Source organism: Acomys russatus, chromosome 22 (genome assembly GCF_903995435.1).
Source record: "Acomys russatus chromosome 22, mAcoRus1.1, whole genome shotgun sequence".
Classification (NCBI taxonomy): Eukaryota; Metazoa; Chordata; class Mammalia; order Rodentia; family Muridae; genus Acomys; species Acomys russatus.
The window spans coordinates 7,025,134-7,047,931 of NC_067158.1; the positions used below are offsets into that span (position 1 = coordinate 7,025,134).

At 41.2% G+C, this 22,798-nt stretch overlaps 1 protein-coding gene across 1 annotated transcript in view; it reads right to left on the reverse strand.

Annotated features, from left to right (window-relative positions):
- Usp34 (ubiquitin specific peptidase 34) overlaps nucleotides 1–22,798 on the reverse strand; it is a 172,477-nt gene that overhangs the window by 138,776 nt on the left and 10,903 nt on the right. Inside the window, exons 2-3 of the mRNA XM_051164973.1 lie at nucleotides 16,585–16,672; nucleotides 3,915–4,335 (exon numbers count right to left, since the gene is read on the reverse strand). Coding sequence (XP_051020930.1) covers nucleotides 3,915–4,335; nucleotides 16,585–16,672 — 509 coding nt within the window. The remainder of the gene's footprint in view (nucleotides 1–3,914; nucleotides 4,336–16,584; nucleotides 16,673–22,798) is intronic.

The following is a 22,798-nucleotide window of genomic DNA, read 5'->3' on the forward strand; positions in this document are numbered from 1 at the left end:
TTCAAGGCCAGCCTGGTCTACAAAGTGAGTCCAGGACAGTGAAGGCTGAACAGAGAAACCCTGTCTCGAAAAACAAAGCCCAAACCACACCACCACCCCTCATCCCCCACCCCCCAGCCCCCCACCCCAAAAAAGGATGCTGGCTTGGTGCCGCACACCTTTAATCCCAGCACTCTGGAGGTAGAGACAGAGACAAGTGGATCTCTGTGAGTTCAAGACCAGCCTAGACTGCCAAGCGGGTCTACGACAGCCAGGACTGTTACACAGAGAAACCCCATCTCAGAAAATAATTAAGTGCCACCTGCACTACACTGTTTATTAAACACTGGCCTTGAAACAACTATTGGTGCATACAACACATATTTATAAATACATGTAGCCTAACTCTACAATATAGTAAACACCAAGAATGTGTACTTTCTGAAACAACCAATGACTAAGTTAATTACATGATCACTAGGATAGAAACCACAAATTATAGGGTTTTTTGGTTTTTGTTTTCCTTTTTTTTGTTTTTGTTTTTGTTCTTGTTTTTCAAGACAGGGTTTCTCTGTGTAGCCCTGGCTGTCCTAAATTCACTTTGTAGACCAGGCTCACCTCAAACTCAGAGATCCCCCTGCCTCTGCCTTCATAGTGCTCTTAGAATTTCTTTTAGGTTTCTGTGTTGAGCCAAGGTCTTAACTCTGAAGCCCAAGCTGCTCTAGAATTTACTACAGTTTACCCAAGCTGACCTCAAACTTTGATCCCCTTGCCTCAATCTCTTGAGAGCTGGGACTCAAGACATGAGTAACCACATCCAGTGTAATTAAGAAAATTTTAACTAGCAGTGTATGGAGGGAGAGCAGAGTGGGTCTCTGTGACTTCCAGGCCAGCCTGGTCTATAATTCAAGGCCCAGGCCAGCCAAGTAGCTACAAAGTGAAGTTCTGTCCCAAAAAACTAATAATAAGTTGCATTAAAAAAAGTCTGAATAAAACTGTTATCTACATGTTAATATCTTTCAATACCAGTTTGAGACTGAAAAAATTTACACTGTATTCTAAAGATTACATTTTTTAATTTTTTAATTTTTATTTCATGTGCATCAGTGTTTTGCCTGCATGTAAATCTGTGCACCATATTCAAACAGTGCCTTCAAAGCCAGAAGAGAGCACTGAATCCCTTGGAACAGACAAGCTATTAGCTGTCACAAGAGTGATGGAAATTCAATCTGAGTCCACTGGAAGAACAGCCAGTGCTCTTAACTACTGAACAATCTCTCCAAACCCTAAAGATTAAAATTAAGTAGTTTTTTGTTTAAAAAAACTCTGACATTTTTTGCTATGTTTTATGTATCATATTGTGTAATATTCTTTACAAAGTTTCTACACAGAAACAACACACTACATTCTAAAAGAAACCAAAATCTACCTCAAAATGTTAAGAGTATTTTCTCTCAATATATTATAAAAAATATTCCAATAAAGGATCATTATCAAGTTACTAAGTATGAAGGTTACAGAACATACACGCTGAAAAAGAGACTTAGGAACAGGGGCAATAAAGCTGGATGGTGGTGGCGCACATCTCCATCTCAGCACTGGGAACGCAGAGGCAGGTGCACCTCTACCTAAGTTCAAGGCTGGATCTAGGAGAAGCCCAGTCTGAATAAGAATAAGAATAAGAACAAGAACAAGAACAAGGAGAAGGAAGAAAGAAGAGGAAGGAGAGGAGGAGGAGAAAGAAAGAGAGAGAACAAAGGAAAGAAAAGTAAAACGGGGTGGGGGAAACACATTAAATTCCAGCACTCAGGAAACTGCAGGCAGCAGATCTCTGTGGGTTTGATGCCAGTTTGGCCTACACAGCTCATTTCAGACCAGGCTTCATAGTGAAACCCTGTACATAGATTAGATTAAATAGAGAGATTGATAGACAGATAAATCATTTGAGTGGCTGGCAGATTCACATCTCAGCATTGTAAGCAGATTGCCTAGGGTATAAATGAGGACTAGGGATATAGCTTACTTGACAGGGCGCTTCCTAGCAAGCACAAAGCCCTGTATATGATGCTCAGCACCCCATAAGCGGATATGGTACTTTATGGTTGTAATCCCAGCACCCGGATAGAGGAGCTGTTCAGGGTTGTCTTGTACTGCACAGGAGTCTGGGGCCAACTGAACCCAGTTTATAATGATAACTACCACTTCAGCTTCCTTCCCCATCCTTTGCATGAAATGTGACAAAATCCATTCTCTGCCACTTCAAAGGAACCCAAAATGCCTAACAGCTTCTCCTTCCGCCTTCCTTGAACACACCTAAAATGACAGTGTAAGAAAGCTTGTCCACCTGAGTAGAAACAGTAGCCGTGGAAGAAAATACAAGGGATCATACACAGAGCAGCTGAACTGCTTAGGCTTTGTTTGACCTTAGCCCACCCAAACCCCAAATACAACGTATAAGCTGGGTGTGGTGGCCCATGCCTTTAATCCCAACATTCTTGAGGCAGAGGCAGGAGGATGGCTGTGAGTTTGAGGCCAACCTGATCTACAAAGTGAATCTAGAACAGCCAAGGCTACACAGAGAAACCCTGTCTCAAAAAACAAAAAGCAAAAAAAGAAACAAACAAAAAGGCAAGGTATAAATGAGGTACCTGGCCAGTACTCCTCATTCTCATAGAAGAAAAAGGAATGAAGCACTGCAGTGAGATAAATACATCACGACACAACTGTCTCAATTCTTTCTTTCTATAAATACAATTCTCTTCACAAATCTTAAATTACTAAATTTCTGAAATGCTCTTAAAAATAACTCATGGAGAATTAAGTAGTTAGACTTACAAAAGAAAACGCTCATATATGTGTATATATATGCGTGTGTGTATATATATATAATTTGCTAAGCTACTTACTAATGAAAAACCTAGTCTGACATCTAAGAATGAAACTGTGTGTTCTTTTTTAGATTATTTATTTATTTGATGTATATGCGTGTTCTGTCTTCACGCACACCATAAGAGGGATTCAGATTCCACTACAGATGGTTGTGAGACACCATGTGTTTGCTGCGAATTGAACTCAGGATCTCTGAAAGAGCAGACAGTGTTCTTAATGCCTGGGCTATCTCTCCAGCCCCACTATATGTGGTTCTTTTACAACAACTATTTTTTTGTTTTATGTGTATGTGTGTGCTTAAGTACATGTTTTCCCAGCACATGCATGTAGGGGCTGGAAGAGATCAGAAGCAGGGTCAGACCCCCAGGAACCAGAGCTACAGTTGTGCATCACTGCATGGGTGTTGGGAACAGAATCTGGACTCTGCAACTAGTTTTTTTTGTTGTTGTTGTTTTTTACTTTTGACAGTGTTAAGTCCTGCAGTTAGGATCTCATATAAATACTAGGCAAGTACTCCACCGCTGAACTATATATACCCAGCCATTATATTTTTAAGTCATAATGAATAGAACATAAAATACTTAAATCATTTAAAATTTAAGTTCCTGTGATTCAATTATAAATATATTATGCAAATTTTCAGCAAACTATTACAAAAAGGTATGGAGAAAACAATATTGGCAACATCAGTAATTGTTAGAAAATTTCCCATCAAGCTGGGACATGACTGTGCACACCTGTAATCCAAGTACTCGGGCTGAGGCAAGTGACTCAAACCTCAAGGCCAGTCCTAGGATACACAGAAAGGTTCAAAGCCAGACTATAGGACTATACAGTGACATCTTGTCTCAAAGAAAAGAAAAGAAAAGAAAAGAGAGAAGAAAAAAAAGGGAAAGAGAGAGAAGGGAATACAAGAGGGACAGGGTAGGCAGAAAGAAAGTTTTCCATCAAAAAATAACGACTTTCAGTCATTCACAGATAAGGAGTCGACTGACAAGCTCAGCAGGACTTGATAACATGAAGCCACAGCCCCTATTTGTACATACCTCTATAGTAGGGTGCGCATTATGCTTGTAAGCAGTATATAAGGGAAACTGAATTTGAAAAATTTTTGCTACACATAGTAATAGTTTTTCCTTCTCATCTGTACTCCATAAACTAAAAAGGTCAGAACTCTTTGAAGATTCCTCCTCTGTCAGATTGCAAATTCTCGTAGAGTTTGATTTCTTTTCTATTGATTTTTGTCTTTCTGTATTTCCTTCATTACATTCTCTATCTATACTCAGTGGTTCTTCCGCTTGATTACTCTCGTCTTGCCACGTGGAATCTACGTTAATGGTAGTACAGTGTTTACAAAGCTGGTCCCGGAGCACTTGAACTTGGGCAATCACTAAGTTAATAAGTGCACACACTACTTGGTTAAAAATCTCCAAATGCTTATATTCCTTGAAGCAGCACAGACATTGCCTATAAGAGAAAATAAGACGCAATAAATAAACGTTTCCTAGAGAAGGAACAATATACATTTTAATAAGTAACACAAGCAGCAAACACTGAAATACATTTTCTAAACATAAATTTCATCTTTTCTGCTAGAGTAGCACTATATGAATTTTTAAGAATAGAATCACAGGCTGGGTATGGTGGTGCATACCTTAAATCCCAGCATTTGGGAAGCAGAAAGGTAAGTGGATTTCTGTAAGTCCAAGGACAGCCAGGGTTATATAGAGACCCTGGTCTCAGAAAACCAAAACTTTATTGTTGTTGTTGTTGTTGTTGTTGTTGTTGTAACAGTAGTGGTAGTGTTAATAATAATAGTAAATATTTTATTAAGACAGTTTTAAGTTAATACAACATATTTTATTATCTAACAAAATATATTATTTAGCTACATTTTTAAATAAACAATTCTCTTGAAGACTACATGGGATGGGTATTCTGACCCTATCTGGAAGACCAGACACTGTTAGAAGCACAAAACTCTCTTATGAATGTCAGTAAAAAACACAAGGAACCAGGCAATGTCAGGTAAGTATAATAACACATAAGTCTACTTACTTTAGACAAGTTCTATTAATAGCGCATCCCTGGCTTCCTTCAGGTAAGAGTCTCCTGAGTCACTAAGTAAATGGCACACCCAGAAGTACCTAACCCTGATTATATTAGACTCCAGAGAAAGACTGGTGGCAGATAATCAGCTATTACTCATAACTGACACCTTGAATTACTAGCAAAACACCTCTACCATAATCAAAATAGATTACCGTCTGTATTACCACATAGAAAAAGTAATCTCATTTTTATAGGTATGATAAACTTGAAAGTATGGCCACAAAACCCTGACACACTTTCATTTAAAAGGTAAACTCTAACTTTCCTCCCCTTAAGAACAGAAGGGAAAGCCAGGTGTGGTGGCGCACACCTTTAATCCCAGCACTCGGGAGGCAGAGGAAGGAGGATCACTGTGAGTTCGAGGCCAGCCTGGTCTACAAAGTGAGTCCAGGACAGCCAAGGCTACACAGAGACACCCTGTCTGGAAAAACAAACAAACAAAAGAATAGAAGGGGTGCATTTCCAGTGAGTAGAATGTGGTAGAAATTAGAGGTTGTAACATAAAAGGCTAAGTCATAAAAGACACGCAACCCTGATGTCATCAGTAACACTCCAGCTGCCTACAACTAAGTCTCCCCAGCACTTAATCTGACAGCAGATGCTCTAGCCCCACCTACGTCTCCACATAATTGTAACATCAACAATACCTTGGCAAAACCTTATGATAAACCCAACACAGAGTTCTAAAATTCCAATCCCACTATGATACTGTCTCGTTAATTACTATTTTTGGAGTTTGTTGCTAAAATAATGAAATAAAAGGAGTCTTACTTTAAAGGTCTCTTCCAGCTATAAGATTCAATATTACTGCCAAGCGTGGTGACACACGGCTGTAATCCCAGCACTCAGGAGGCAGAGGCAGGCAGATCGTTGTGAGTTGGAGGCCAGCAGAGTCTACAAAGCCCAGGACAGGCAAGGTAAAAAAAAAAAAAAAAAAAAAAAAAAAAAAAAAAAAAAAAAAAAAACGATTATGCATTACCATTATTTAAAAATAATAGGGCTGAAGAGATGGCTCAGAGGTTAAGGACACTGACTGCTCCTCCAGAAGTCCTGAGTTCAATTCCTAGCAACCACATGGTGGCTCACAACCATCTACAACAAGATCTGGTGTCCTCTTTTGATATGCAGGCATACATGTGGGCAGAATAGTGTACAAATAATAAATAAATTTGATAATGATGATGATGGGTTTGGGGGTTTTTTGCTGTTGTTGAGGTTTTTTTTTGTTTGTTTGTTTTTGTTTTTTGTTTTTGAGATAAGGTCTCACTATGTGGCTCTAGAACTCACTGTGTAGACCAGGTTGGCTTCAAACTCAGAGATACTCCTGCCTTTGACACCCACATGTTAGGATTAAAGGTATACGCCACAACAACCAGAACAACCCCCTCCTTTTTGGGTGTGTGTGTGTGTGTGTGTGTGTGTGTGTGTGTGTGTGTGTGTGTGTGTGTGTGTGTGTGTGTGTGTGTGTGTGTGTGTTTATATGTGCACCTTCCTATGAAGGCCACAACAGTGCATCAAATCCCCTGGATCTATAGTTACAGGCAGCTGTGAGCTACCAAATAAGGATGTTAGGATCCTCTTAACCAATGGACCATCTCTGCAGCCCCAAACCCCAGCCCATATTACAATCTCTAATGAGAAAAAACAAATACAATGTCTTTAATCCCAGCATCCAGAGACAGGTAGATCTCTGAGTTGAGGGCAGAGTGATTCCAAGTGAGCCAGGACTACAAAGTGATGCACCATACCCTCAATCTAAAAACAAACAAAATAGCCTGATAAATAGCCTGCCTACCTCATATCTCTTGCCCCCCCCCACCTTTTTTTTTCTTTCCAATACTTGGAACCAAATCCAGGAATTCACACATACTAGAAAAAGCCCTCTTAACTCCTGGGCCCGTCTTTACATTGACAGGGTCTCTCTTTTAAGTTCAGGCTAGCCAGGATGCTCTTGCCTTTGATTCCAAAATTTGAAGACTACAGGCATGTACCACACTAGACTTAGTTTCTTCCTATAAGGCTAACACATACTTTCTTTAAAGTGAGAAGTTGTAGAGTTAGGCATTTTTCTTAGTAAAGCTAGAATCTGAGTTCTTAAAGTATCTTGGCTAAGACTTAAAAATAGGAAAAGACAGGCAGGCGATGGTGGCCCACACCTTTAATCCCAGCACTTGGGAGGCAGAGGCAGGTGGATCTCCATGAGTTCGAGGCCCTCTCTGGACTACAGCCAGAGCGGTTATACAAAGAAACCCTGTCTCAAAAAACCAAAGAAAAAAACAAAAACAAGCAAACAAAAAACAAAAAGGAAAGACAATTTACTTTTAACATTAGTTGTCAGATATTGGGAACTGGGCTTGAAAGATGTCTCAGTGGTTAAAAACACTGGTTGCTTTTCCAGAGGACCCATGGTGGGTCACAACTGTCTCTAACTCCAGTTCTAGGGGAACTAATAACCTCTTCTGTCCTCTGCAGGCACTACATGCATATGAAACAGAGATACGTGTGGGCAAAACAAAAAAGAAAAAGAAAAATGAAACGGGAATTAAGATGGGTGGTAGTGCATGCCTTTAATCCTAGAATCAGGAAAGCAGAGGCAGCTGGAGCTGTGGATTCCAGACCAGCCAGGCAGAGCTACGCAGAGACTCCCTGTGCCAAAACCAACCACAAAAGAAAAAACACTAGAAAAGCTCATGCCTTAGGAGTGCCAGGCAAGGATGAAGCAGAAGACAGAAAAAGAGGATTCAATGAAAGACATCAAGTAACTTCCCCTGCCCAGCATCTAATCACAGCCAAAGAATGAAGGATACATTATCTCTTCAAAAATATCAGTCCAAAAGACAGCCAGGCACATTGGCACACCCCTGTAATCCCTGCACTTGGGGACACAGAGGCATCTCTGTGACTTCTAGGCCAGCCTGGTCTACAAAGCGAGTCCAGGACAGCCAGAGCTACAGAGAAGCCCTGTCAAACAAAGGCGTCCAAAAGACATTTCCTTGATAAGAAAGCCTACTTTGAGGCCAGCCTGGTATGCAAAGTAAGTTCTATGCCAGCCAAACTACACAGTGAAAAAACCCTGGCTCAAACAAACAAAACAAAAAATCTGCTCGCCATTTTTTATACCTATCATGTAGTACACATTTCCATTTTAAGTGCCCACCCACAGCTAGCCAACTCACTTTATTGTGCCATTTTCTTAACCAAGAACTACAGCCAAGAGTAAGTCTTTGTAAGAGGAACCGGGCGTGGTGGCGCACGCCTTTAATCCCAGCACTCGGGAGGCAGAGGCAGGTGGATCGCTATGAGTTCGAGGCCAGCCTGGTCTACAAAGCAAGTCCAGGACAGCCAAAGCTACACAGAGAAACCCTGTCTCAAAAAACCAAAAGTCTTTGTAAGAGAAAAGAAAAGGATCAAAATAAGCAAAACATTAAAAACTTTTATCACTAAACATGACAAAAACAGTAAAAAGATTCAGCCTAGCTTGGGCGTATAGACCTTTCATCCCTGAATCGAAGATAGACCTGGTCTATATAGCAACACTCTCTCAAAAAAGAAACAAACAAACAAAACAAAAACCTCCAAAAATAAATACAACACAGAAATGCTCTAGTTTCCTTTCTATTGGGCACTATTGGTAATCAGTGCCTAAAAGCAACTCGAGGAAGAATGGGATTTATTTCATTTTAAACTCTGGGGTCACAATCCCTCACTGAGGAAAAAGAAAACAGAAAGTCAAGGCAGAAGAATGACAACTTGAAACAGAGGCCACAGAGAAGTGCTGCTTATTAGCATGCTCCCATGGCTTACTCGATTTGTTTTGTGATAAAACTCAGGGCTGCCTGGCATAGTCTGGGCCCTCCAAATCAATCATTCATCAATAAAATGCCTGTTGGCGTCTCTGGAATGCTGGGGTCTCCACTGCAGCTGAAGCAGCACCTTCACCAATGGCCTCTCCTCAGGGACTCCAACTATACCCTAGCGCCAAAGCCTCAGTTTCTTTCCATGACTCCTTCAACCCTGGGGTGTCCTCTGCAACTGAGGCCACACCTTAGCCAATAACCTTTTCTGGCCTTTCACAACACCAAGCATCCGATGCTTACCATGATACCGTTAAAAAGAAGCTTCCATGGGCCTGCACTCAGGAGGCAGAAGCAGGAGGAACTCTCTGAGTTCCAGACCAGCCAGGTCTACATAGCAAGTTCCAGGACTGCCAGAGCTACAACCATCTATAATATGATCTGATGCCTTCTTCTGGCCTGCAGGTGTACATGCAGGCAGAGCATTGTATACATAATAAATAAATAAATAAATAAATAGTTTTTAATCTTAATTTTATTAATTTATTCAGATTACAACTCAATTCTTATCCCATCAGTTGTATCCTCCCATTCCTCCCTCTCTCCCGCTTTCACCAAGAAGGACCTCCTCCCCCTCTATATGGTCATAGGCTATCAAGTCTCATCTTGGTTAGTGCAATAGTTTGAGCAGACCCCCGCTGGGCCCCAATCTACCCATCGCGATGGTCTTCTTGTAGGTTTCTAGGACCCTCTGGATTCTTCTACTTCCCATCTCCTATATTTCTCTTACCTAGAGTCTCAGTAGAATGTCCTCACATCTATCCCAATCTTTCACGGTACATGCCTTTTGGGCTAGTGCCCAATTATAAGTGAGTATATACCACATGAGTCTTTCTGCTTCTGGGTTAACTTACTCATTATGATCATTTCTAGTTCCACCCATTTGTCCACTAGTCAAAAGTGACTGGAAAAGATTGTATTTGGCTTACACTGGCTGGTCCACATTACATCACTGAGAGAAGCTAATAAAAGTCGACCATGACAAGAATCTGAAGGCAGAAGCTAAACAGATACATGAAGAGTGCTGCTTACCAGCTTGCCCGTAGGGCTTGCTCCCGCTTCAGGACCCCTGGGATAGCACTGCGTACCCTGGGCTGGACCCTCCCACATCAATTATTAATCAAGAAATGCTCCAAGATCTGAGAGAAGCACTTTCTGAGTTAAGGTTACCCCTTCCCAGAAGACCACAGACTGTTTCAAGTGGACAAAAATAAAATTAGTGTAAAAAAAAAAATACTAACTAGGGCTGGAGAGATAGCTCAGAGGTTAAGGACACTGACTGCTCCTCCAGAGGTCCTGAGTTCAATTCCCAGCAACCACATGGTGGCTCATAACCATCTATAATGTGATCTGACGCCTTCTGGCCTTCAGGTGTACATGCAGGCAGAGCACTGTATATATAATAAATAAATCTTTTTTAAAAAATTAACTAGCACAACGCATGACAGAAAAAAATTAACTCTTCGATATAACAGAGCAATATGAGGTTACTGAAAGAATGAACTTTACAAAAACCTAAATAGGGATTATAAAACTGAGCCCTGTGAAGCTGGGCGTGGACTGCAATGTTAACTCACTTGCTTTGAATGTATGAGCCTCTAGGCTCCACCCTAACCACCACTTAAAATTTTTAAAAAGCACTTTAATTGTACATAGACTATTTGTATGCCTTTTAAATACACACAACATGTATCACTTAAAAACTCAATTAAAATTTTAGCAACTTTAGGGAAACTAAAGCAATCTCCCAGAGAGGAAGACAAAAAATGATATTGGGGAGAAAAGGAAAGTGCATAACCAATCAAGACTAGTAATAGATCTACAAGACAAAGAGAAGTAAGGAAATAATGAAATAAAAACTCTCAAGGATTTTCTGTATTTTTATTTCTACTTATCGGAAGATTTAAACTTACATTAAAGAACTAATCAAAAATAAAAAGCTTCAAAAACAAAACGAAACTACTTCAATGTGTAAAATATGCAAAAATGAAATTACTAATCAGAAGAGGGAATACATCTGAAGCCTATTTAAACACTAGTTCTAGAAAAGCATAATTGGGAATTTAAGGGTTTTTTGTTTGTTTGTTTTGTTCTGTGCTTGGATTAAAGGCGTGTGCCACCACTTCCAGCCCAAGATTTTTTAATCAATGGTCATATGCTAATCCAATCAACCACAGCTTTTAGAGGTTCTTTTTTTAATGTTTTGGTTTTTCGAGACAGGTTTTCTCTGTGATAGCCTTGGCTGTCCTGGAGTCACTCTGTAGACCAGGCTGGCCTCGTATGCTCAGCGAGTGCTGAGTTTAAAGGCATGCACTATCTGACCCGGCTCTTTTAGAGGTTCTTAAATATAACTAGGGTATCAGCTACTAAGACTTAATTATAGAGTAATTTTCTGCTGGAAGTAATATTCTCCCCTTTCATAAGCCCCTTTCTAGTTTCTTGGCATCCTCTCTCTCTCCCACATGTATATGTATATACGAAAAATTGTGAGACTCAGGTGAGAGAGGATATATTGTTTGCCTTTACGAATCTGGGTCAGCTCAACTTAATAAAAATATTTCCAAGTTCAATACACTTCCCTAGAAATAGCGTAACTATTTTTCTTAACAAATGAATTAAATTCCAGTGTGTGTATATGTTGTACACTTCCATTATCCAATCTTCTAGGTTTACTGTATTTCCCTGCTATTATGAAAACAGTAATAAACTTAGATAAATATCTGTAATAGCATATGGTCTTTTGGATAAATGTCCAGGAATGGTATAAATTAATCATATGAAAGTTCTGGTTGGTAGGCCTGGTAGCAAACACCTTTAATCCAGCACTTGAGAGACAGGTGTATCTCTGTGAATTCCAGGCCAGCCTGGACTAGAAATCAAGTTCCAGAAAAGCAAGGATACACAGAAAAATGTTGTTTGGGGGTAGGGTCTCCTATGAGCTAGGATTAAAGTATGTTCTACCACATCCAACTCAACAAATTACTTCTTTTTATTTTTTGTGTATGAGAGTGTATGTAAGTGCACCACACCTGTGCAGAAGCCTCCACAGATCAGAATATTGGATTCTCTAGAACTGGAGTTAGAGAGAGCTGTGAGCTCTCATGTGGGTACAGAGAAGCAAGCAGGAGCCCTCTGCAAGAACAGTAAACTCTCTTAACCACTGAGCCATCTCCCCAGTAAACCGAACACATTATTTCTATTTTTTTCTTTTTGAGACAGAGTCTTTCTACATAACCCTGGCTGTCCTGGAACTCACTACGTAGCCACTGCTGCTGACTCTTCTCTGAGTGCTGGGGTTAAAAGTGTGGGCCACCACACCCAGCAACCACATTATTTCTTAAATGAACATTGTCCTTCACCTATCTATCCTGGTCAATACACGCAAAAGCAAATCCTGACCACTGATAACATTACATTGATTTGATCATCTTTATGTAAATTGTATCTAGTGATAGGAATCAAATCCAGAGTTCTCACAAATGCTAAATACATACAATTATGTCCATCCCATTCTACTGATAATGTGAAAGTTACAAATACTTCCCTCCAAGAAAGATATTAGTATACCAAGACCCATTAATGGGCTTCAACCTAATCTTTCTTCTAGATTAACTGTTAATAGCTATGTACCTCCTAGAAGAAGCACACTCTTTTTTTGTTTGTTTGTTTGTTTTTTGAGACAGGGTTTCTCTGTGTAGCCTTGGCCATCCTGGACTCACTTTGTAGACCAGGCTGGCCTCGAACTCACAGCAATCCGCCTGTCTCTGCCTCCCGAGTGCTGGAATTAAAGGCATGTGCCACCACGCCCGGCTCCAAGAAGCACACTTAGGCAACAGTATTTGTTGAAGTATAAGAAAATAACACAAGCCTGGAGCAGTGGCACACACCTATAATCCTAGCACTCGGGAGGCAGAGGCAGATCTCTGTGAATTCTAGGCCAGCCTAGTCTACAAAGTGAGTCCAGGACAGCTAGGGCTATCACACAGAGAAACCCTGTCTCAAAAACAAACAAACAGGGGCTGGAGAGATGGCTCAGAGGTTAAGAGCACTGGCTGCTCTTCCAAAGGTCCTGAGTTCAATTCCCAGCAGTCACATGGTGGCTCATGGCCATCTATAATGTGATCTGCTACCCTCTTCTGGCATGCAGGCATATATGAATGTGAAGCACTGTATACTTAAATGAATAAATATTAAAAGAAGAAGAAGAAATAGAAACAAAAAACCCATTTAATTCACCTGTAAACAGAATTATATAAGGTTCAGCTTATATAACCACACTTCAATTTATATTTTCTTTCCAAAACAAAGTTTAGCAGGGTTGTTTGTTTGTTTGTTGAGACAGGGTTTCTATATGTAACAACTTGAGCTGCCTTGGACTCCCTCTGTAGACCAGGCTGGCCCCAAACTCACAGCGATCTGCCTGCCTCTGCCTCCCAGGTGCTGGATTAAAGGTGTGCGCCACCACCCCTGACCCTAGCAGTTTTAACTAAAGCAAATGTTCACTAAGTTATGTGTATCACAACTAGAAATGTAGGTCAATACTGAGTGCTTGCCCACCACACGAGAGGCCTTGAGTTCAACACACACAAAAGCACAAACAATTTCTTCTCAAAGGAGTTGCTGAAGAGATATCTCAGCAATAAGAGCAAGGCTGCTCCTGCAGAGAACCCCAGCCCCCACACAGCAGCTAACAGCCAACCATGAGTAACTTCAGTCACAGCGAGTCAAACACCCTCTTCTGTTCGCCACAGATGCTGCAAACTCAAGTTGTTCAGTCACACATGCGGTTTTTCGAGACAGGGTTTCTCTGTGTAGCCTTGGCTGTCCTGGAGTCGCTTTGTAGACCAGGCTGGCCTTGAACTCACAGGGATCCGCCTGCCTCTGCCTCCGGGTGCTGGGATTAAAGGCGTGCGCCACCGCGCCCGGCCTATAAATCAATTGCGCTAAGTCAGTATTCTGTGTTGTGTTCCTCATCAAGCCACAGCATCACTGTAATTCATCAAGAAGTGAAGACTTATAGAGGGGAAAGAATTCGTCTGCATGACCAAGGTCATGGATGATGAAGCAGAACTTTAATCCATGTCTATTTGGCTCCAATGCCAGCCTCAAACTATTTCAGGAAGTAACTGATCAAGCAGAGGTTCTCATCAATTTAGGGGCAAATTCTGGTATTCTGACAAAGCCTATTAATTATTGCCTACAGCTGTACATATCAAGATCTCCTTTATAATTTCACTGCATTTTTCATTTTTTATTATTTCTTTATAATTTCATTCATAGACTCTACATTAAAAAACACTAATAGAGGGATTATAAATATTTAACTAGTATAACATTAAAACACAAAATTAGAGATATGGCTGCAGCTCCAGTAGTAATGACAGTAAAGTAGTGGGACTGTGCCGACTGGACAGCGCTCGCTTTGCTCAGGCACAGCAGCACACCTGAAGCCCAGCCCTGGGCCTGTCCTGGCACAGCACGCTGCCATCTGGCTGCAGCTGCAGCAAGTTAGAAACTGCGGCTCACGTGGCTTTTCTCAGTACATCTCTTCAGTTTTTAAAGTTAATTTTAATTAACTGTTTGTTTTGGGGGGTTTTTTTGTGTGTGTTTGTTTTTGATTTTGAGGCAAGGTTTCTCTGGGTAGCCTTGGCTATCCTAGACTCGCTTTGTAGTCAAGGCTGGCCTCGACTCAGAGCAATCTGTCTGCCTCTGGCTCCCCAGTGCTGGGATTAAAGGCGTGCGCCACCCCAGGCTTAAATTAACATTTTACTATATGAAACATATTTTCGTGTAGTCTACTCATAATGGCAGCAATATTAACTCAGTCCACAGCAATTCATATGGCTGATTTTTAGTAGAGACGTCAACATCAAGATTGTAGTAAACTTTTTCTTTAATTCTTTTAAAGATTTAGCTATTTATTTCACGTATATGAGTGCTCTGTCTTCACGCACACAAGAAGAGGGATTCAGATTCCATTACAGATGGTTGTGAGCCAGCATGTGCTTGCTGCGAACCGAACTTAAGACCTCTGGAAGAGGAGCCAGTGCTCCTAGCTGCTAAGTCATCTCTCTAGCCCATATGCCAGTTTTCAGTACTTAGAACCTTCTAACTTTTCTAAAATCAAGAGAAAAATACTGTAGAAGAGATGAGATTCGGCTGGTCTGTAGTGGCACATGCCTTTAATCTCAGCACTTGTGAGGCAGAGGCAGGAGGATCTGAGTTCAATCCTGGTCTGAAGAGGTCAGTTCTAGAACAGCCAAAACTACGCAGAAAAAATCTTGTCTCGAAATACCAAAAACAAACAAAAAACGAAACAACAACAAAAATTTTCGCTAAGCTGGGTGTGGTGGCACATGCATTTAATCCGAGCTCTGGGAAGCAGAGGCAGGCTATGAGTTCAAGGCCCGCTCTGGTCTACAAAGTGATTCCAGGATAGCCAGGACAACAAAAAGAAACTGTCTCCCAGATGGGTTTAAGGAGATTTGGGGGAGGAAGAGGAGAAAGAATACCTGAAATTTGAAACTAAAAATTTTTTCTCTGTGTAGCCAGTCTCTAAATGAAAAAGAGACAAGTAACAAATGGCTTCAAAATATGTTACTATGGGCTGGAGAGATGGCTCAGAGGTTAAGGTCCACCTGCTCTTTTAGAGGTCCAGAGTTCAATTCCCAGCAACCACATGGTGGCTCATAACCATCTGTAATGTGATCTGATGCCCTTTTCTGCAGATAATACACTCATTTACAATAAATAAATCTTTTTTAAAAATGTTACCACAAGCCGGGTGTGGTGGCGCACGCCTTTAATCCTAGCACTTGGCAGGCGGAGGCAGGGGAATCACTGTGCGTTCGGGGCCAGCCTGGTCTACAAAGTGAGTCCAGGACAGCCAAGGCTACACAGAGAAACCCTGTCTCGAAAAAAATAAAAAAATAATAAAAATAAAAATAAAATGTTACCACAATAAAGATATTTTTAAGAGAGTAAGTTTGCTATAAGCTTTTGGCTAGTCCATAAAAATTCTCTCATCTTGTGAGCGGCTGGTAGACAAAAGCAGACAAAGTCTGAGGCTAGGTTGGTCTACAGAATGAGTTCCAGGACTGCCAGGGCTGCACAGAGAAACCCTGTCAAGAAAAAAAAAAGCAAAATAATCTCCTAATTCTCAACTACTTCTCAAAATTTTAGTCACTGATTCCTAAAGAATGAGGGAAAGGTAAAAGGAGAAAAAAAAAAAAAATCAATTGTGTGACACACACCTTTAATCCCAACACTCAGGAGACAGAGGCAGGTGGATCTCTGGGAGTTCAAGGCCAGCCTGTTCTACAAAGTGAGTCAAGGACAACCAAGGCTACATAGAGAAACCCTGTCTCGAGGGGGGGGGGGGGGACGGGGGACAATGTCATGGGCTGGAGAGATGACTCAGGTTAAAAGCACTGTCTGCTCTTCCAGAGGTCCTGAGTTCAATTCCCAGCAAACACATGGTGGCTTACAACCATCTATAAGATGTGGTGTCCTCTTCTGGCATGCAGGTGTACATGCAGGCAGAACACTGTATACATAATCACTGAATAAATAAATAAAATGTATAATCAAGCCCATGATTAAGAAAGGGGTAAGGTGACTGAATATTGATACACTTATCATTTAATACAAAAAACATGTAATACAACATCCTGAAAGAAAATCTAATGATAGATAATTGCAATTTATACAATCCACCAAGTTAATCTTCAATATATCTACAACTGCATACCTCTGAGTCCAGGAATTGATATAAGCAAATATTTTGAGGGTATGTTCTTTTCTGAGCTGCAGTCCATCACCACCTTCTATATCTGATACTGAAATAGAAGGATAAAAGTATGAATAAATATTAAAGCCAATACTTCAAGAATAAAGCTTAGATACACAAATGCCAACATCAATTCTTTTACTTTTAGTACTAACATAAAATCTGTGATTACTGACTGTATTAGTTAGTTTGTTTCTGTGATGAAGACCATAACAAAAAATAATCTGGAGAAAATAGGGTTCATTTTCCAACCTCAGAGGAAAACAGAAAATGATAGAGAAACCCAACTTACTGGCTTGCTCAGCCTGCTTTCGTGGTTTTTGTTTGTTTTGGGATTTTGGATTTTTTTTTTTTTTTTTTTTTTTTTTCTTTTTTCTGGAGGCGGAGAACATGTTTTTGAAGATAGGGCCTCCCTACATTCTAGGCCTGCCAGGGATACATACTGAGATTCTGCCTCAAAAAAATAAAGAAAGGCAGCTGGGCGTGGTGCTGAATGCCTCTAATCTTATCTCTCAGGAGGCAGAGGCAGGTGGATCTCTGTGAGTTCAAGGCCAGCCTAGTCTAGGACAACCAGGGCTGTTGTTACACAGAAAAACCCTGCCTTGAAAACCTAAAAGAGAAAGGCTCAGCTTTAATAACAGCACTTTTAGAAATGATTGGATATTTCATTTATGTGTATGTGTGTCACTCTATGTCCATCGTGTGCCAGCAGGATCCTCTAGAACTAGAATTACAGGTAGTTGTGAGGCAGCTCGTGGGTGCTGGGAACTGAACCCAGGTCCTCTGCAAGAGTATACTACATACTCTACACCACTGGTCCATCTCTACAACGCAAATGAAATACTTAAAAAGCCAGGTGGGGTGGTGCACACCTGTAATCCCAGCACTGGTCTACAGAGCCAATCCAGAATAGCCACAGCTACACAGAGAAACCCTGTCTCAAACAAAAACCAAAAAACAAAAACAGAGACTAAATTCTAGTCCTAATCCTCCCATCTATAAACTGCCTTACTAGGCCGAGTCATTCCTCATGGTTCCTGAGGCTGCGTAACATCGTAGTGTTGAAAAGGCTATAAACGTACGATAGCCTGAGGTCATCTTTCCCTTTGCCACTCCATACTTTTGACTTCAACCTTTCCCCAAATTATAGATGTATTCTAAGAAGCTCTTGTGATCCAGGGCAGGAAACCATAGCTCATGCCAGATGCTCATGATGGTCATGATCATACATACATACAAAAGAGTGATAAAACACCCTAATAGAAAACCTAATGACAAATACTGGCAATTTATACAATCTACCAAGCTAGTCTTCAAAATACCTACAACTGCATACATCTGAGTCCAGGAATTAATATAAGCAAACCATCAAAAAGTACAGTATATAGCTGAGAAGCTTTTTTGGCAGGTTAAATGTACTGAACGCATTTCCCACTTACATTTCAAATTTGCAGTGTGTACTGTTGTTGTTGGGTTTGTGTTTATTTGCTCTTTCCAGACAAGTTTTCTCTGCCTGTCTTGGAACTCAATTTATAAACCAGGCAAGCTTCAAACTAACAGAGATGATATCCTCCTGCCTCTGCCTCCTGGTGCTGGGATTAAAGGCATGTACTATGATGCCTAGCTGAGGCTTTTGAGGTTTGGTTTGTTTCATGGTGGTGGACTGTATCGGTTTCTGTTGTTTTAGGGAGGTTGCATTTAGTGTGTGTGTGTGTGTGTGTGTGTGTGTGTGTGTGTGTGTGTGTGTTGATTTTTGGTTTTTTGAGGTAAGGATTCTCTGTGTAACAGCCCTGGCTGGCTTGGACTCACTTTGTCAACCAAGCTGGCCTCAAACTCAAGAGATCCACCTGCCTCTGCCTCTTCGAATGCTGGAATTACAGGCCTGCACCATCACACCAGGCTTTGTGAGTATGTTTTAAGTTGTCAGAAAAAAAAAAAAAAACCACTTGTAGAAATTTGTTTTCTTGGCCTACTATGTGGGTCCCAGAAATCAAAATTAAGTTATCAGGATTAACAACAAGTGCCTTGTCCAGCTAAACCATCTCCCCAGCATTAACGTTTCTTCTTCCTTTGGAAGAGCAGGCAGCACTCTTAACCACTGAGCCATCTCTCCAGCCCAACATTTCTTCTTTAATAGTCAATTTTCTCTTGTAGTTCCCAAAATGGAAGAGAAGAACAGCAATCTAAAACAATGTCTATCAACTGATACTATTTCAGAAACATCATCAACTAAGCTTCAAATTCAAAGGAGTATCTTCCTAATGCTGCAACCCTTTAATTCAGTTTCTCATGTTGTGGTTACCCCGAGCATAAAATTATTTCACTACTACTTTGTAACTACAGCAGGACATGGTGGCGCATGCCTTTAATCCCAGCACACAGGAGACAGAGGCAGGAGGATGGCTGTGAGTTCCAGGCCAGCCTGTTCTACAAAGTGAGTCCTGGACAGCCAGGGCTACACAGAGAAACCTTGTCTCAAAAAACCAAAAACAAACAAACAAAACAAAACTAACTACTTCATAACTAATTCTGCTACTGTTATGAATCATAATATAAATATCTGCCATGCAGGATATCTGCTATGCAACACCCCCTGCAAGGGGTTGCAACCCACAGGCTGAGAAATGGGACAGAGAGATGGCAAAGCAGTTGAGAACCCTGTCTGCTCCTCCAGAGGACCAGGGTTCAACTCTCAACACCCACATGACAGCTCACAACTGTCCCTATTTCAGTTCCAGGTGATCCACTGTACTATTTCAACCCCCACAGGCACTGCATGCAAGTGGTGCTCTTACACACAAGCAAAAATAGCCACACACATAAAATAACAAAATCAAATTTAAAAGTTTGAAAAGCTTCCCTGGTGGCCCTCAGAGGAAGGAGACTTGATACCCTATGAGCATACACAGGGGGAGGAGGTCCCCCTCAGTCACAGTCATAGGGGAGGGGAGTAAGGGGAAAGCGGGAGGGAAGGAGGAATGGGAGGATACAAGGGATGGGATAACAATTTAGATGTAATATGAATAAATTAATAACATATTTTTTTTTAAAGCTTGAAAGCTTCACAACCACGTAACTACCAGCTCAGTATTCATTACTCCCAAGACTAAAGGGTTAAGTTTGAACAGCATTAACGTTCTCTCACATCAGTAGCAGGTTCAGTATTCTGTATCTGAAATGACAATTTTTTGAGGTTTTAAAATAATGGTGCAGCCGAGCGTGGTGGCGCATGCCTTTAATCCCAGCACTTGGGTGGCAGAGGCAGGTGGATTGCTGTGCGTTCGAGGCCAGCCTGGACTACAAAGTGAATCCAGGACAGCAAAGGCTATACAGAGAAACCCTGTCTCGAAAAACCAAAAAATAAAAAAAATAAATAAAAAATAAATAAAATAATGATGCAAACTTTTACTGGCTAAAGATGCCATAAAAATAAATAAAGCTGTCGGGCATGGTGGCACATGCCTTTAATCCCAGCAGACAAGTGGATCGCTGTGAGTTCAAGACCAACTTGGACTACAAAGCGAGCCCAGGACAGCCAAGGCCAACACAGAGAGACCCTGTCTCGAAAAACCAAAAAATAAAATAAAATAAATAAATAAATAAAGCTGGAAATAGGGGGTGGATGCTAGACAAATGGCACAGTGGCCAAAAACACCTGCTGCTCTTCCAGATGAATAGAATTTGGCTTATAACATCCATGTCAGGCAGTTCACAACCACCTTCAACTCCAACGTCAGGGGGAACAGATACCCTCTTATGGCCTCCATGGGCACCAGCACAAAATTTTATACACATATACATTTATTATGTATGTATACAGTACTTTGCCTGCATGTAGGCCTACACACCAGCAGAGAGCATTTGATCACATTATAGATGGTTGTGAGCCACCATGTGGTTGCTGGAAATTGAACTCAGGCTCTCTGGAAGAACAGTCAGTGCTCTTAACCACTGAGCCATCTTTTCAGCTCACAAGCAGAATTTTTTAATGGAGCGGGCAAGATGCCACCAATCCCTGAAACCTGAATTCAATCTTCAGAATCCACATGGTAGGAGAGAAATACCCTGCAAGTTGTCAGCTGCCCTCCACATATGCTCCATGGTATGCACAGGTACTTGTATACACACAGACACACACACACACCAATAAATTTAATTTTTGAATTGTTTTAATTATTTTTAAAATCAGAATTTAAATTCTAGCCTCACACTGACTAGAAAACTTCAAGTTTTGGGTTTAGTGATAGCCAACCTCTATTTCTTCACCAAACTATAAGTTAGTATCTCACTTAATATATGATTTAATCTTGCTACTGGGGAAACTCACCATGGAAGGGAAGACAGAAACAAAGCAGCATGAGAATACACATTCTGTCGACCACACTGTACTGCTTTGCCAAGCAGTGGTGAACAGTGTCCCATTATTCTCTTACTTTGAATGCAACTCCAAAGGCCCTACTGGTGGTTCAGGCCTATAGCTCAACACTTGGGTGGCTGAGGCTATAGGATCTTGCCACATAGCAAGACACTACCTTTTAAAGCGGGGCCTGGTGTCACACGCCTTTTAATTCCAGCACTTGAGAGGCAGAGGCAGGCAGGTCACTGTGAGTTTGAGGCTAGCCTGGTCTACAAAGCAAGTCCAGGACAGCCAGGGCTACACAGAGAAGCCCTGCCTTTTAAAGAGGACTGGGGAATCGGAGGTTGGAAGGCAGCATGGAGAGATGGCTCAGAGGTTAAGAACACTGGTTGCTCTTCCAGAAGATCCAGGTTTAATTCTAACTGGGTGTAATTCTAAGCAAGTGTATGGTGGCCCACAACCACTGTAACTCCATCTACAGGGGTCCAATATTCTCTTCTGGCCTCTGGGGGTACCAAGCATGTACATGGTGCAGACATACCTACAGGTAAAATACCCATACATACAAAATGAAACAATGATAAAATAAATGTAAAGGGGATGACAGGCTAGAGCGCTTTAGTTCTCTTGCAGAGGGCCTGGGTTTGATTCCTAGAGTTCTTACAGTGGCCCACAGCCATCCATAACTCCAGTTCTAGGGACGCTGATACATCTTCTGACCTCTGCAGGCACCAAACATGCATGCAGTGCACACACATGCATTGAGGCAAACATTCATAGACATCAAGTTTTCTAAAAGAAAGATCAGGGGACTATTTCATAGAGGAATTCTAATTCAGAACACGGCTATTCTGGCAAGAGATCATCAGATCCAAAGACCTTCTAGGTCTGTGTGATCCAACCAGAATACAGACATTCCTTTAATCCCAGGAAACAGAAACAAGCAGATCTCTGAGTTCAAGACCAGCCTGATGGGGCTGGAGAGATGGCTCAGTGGATAAGAGCACTGTCTGCTCTTCCAGAGGTCCTGAGTTCAATCTTCAGCAACCACATGGTGGCTCACAACCATCTATATTGGAATCAGATGCCCTCTTCTGACATACAGGAGTACATGTAGATGGAGCACTCATACATAAAATCAATAAAATCTTTAAAAAATAAAATAAAATAAATAAAAATAAAAAACAGCCTGGTAAAGAGTAAGTTTCAGATAAAGAAAAATATAGACCCAGATGTGGTGGCACATCACCCTTTAATCCCAGCACAGAGGCATGCAAACCTCTAAATTCTAGTCAATACTGCTCAGGCAGTTAGGCTGAGAGTGAGGAGAGCAGTGCCCTGGAGTTGAGTTGTGAACTTCAGGGGCAGTTTTTTACCAGGCGAGTTTTACAGAGACAGGTAGACGAGAACAAACTAGACAAGAATGAAGACAATGAGCCACCAAAAGAGAAGAAGCCAGAAGACTAGAATATATTGCCAAAGCTATTATGAGGCCAAGCTGTGCAACAAGTAACCGAGAGAAGCCAGAGTGAATCTGTCAGCTAGAGAGGAGTTTGAGCCAGAGCAGCTGAGTTAAACCAGCCAGCCAGACTTCAGAAAGAACTAGAAAGCATGAGCTTACTCGGCAGTAAGTTTCAGAGGCTGAAAACATTCTAAGCCTAGGTTAGAGTGTACAGAGAACAGAAGCTTCCAGGACTAGGCCTAGGTTAGCAGACGGAAGCACTAAGCCTCCAAGATGGCAATTACCACAGGAGAATAAAAGTTACTTTTACACTATTTAAGTTATAGTATGACCAAATAATGGAAAACTATATTAAG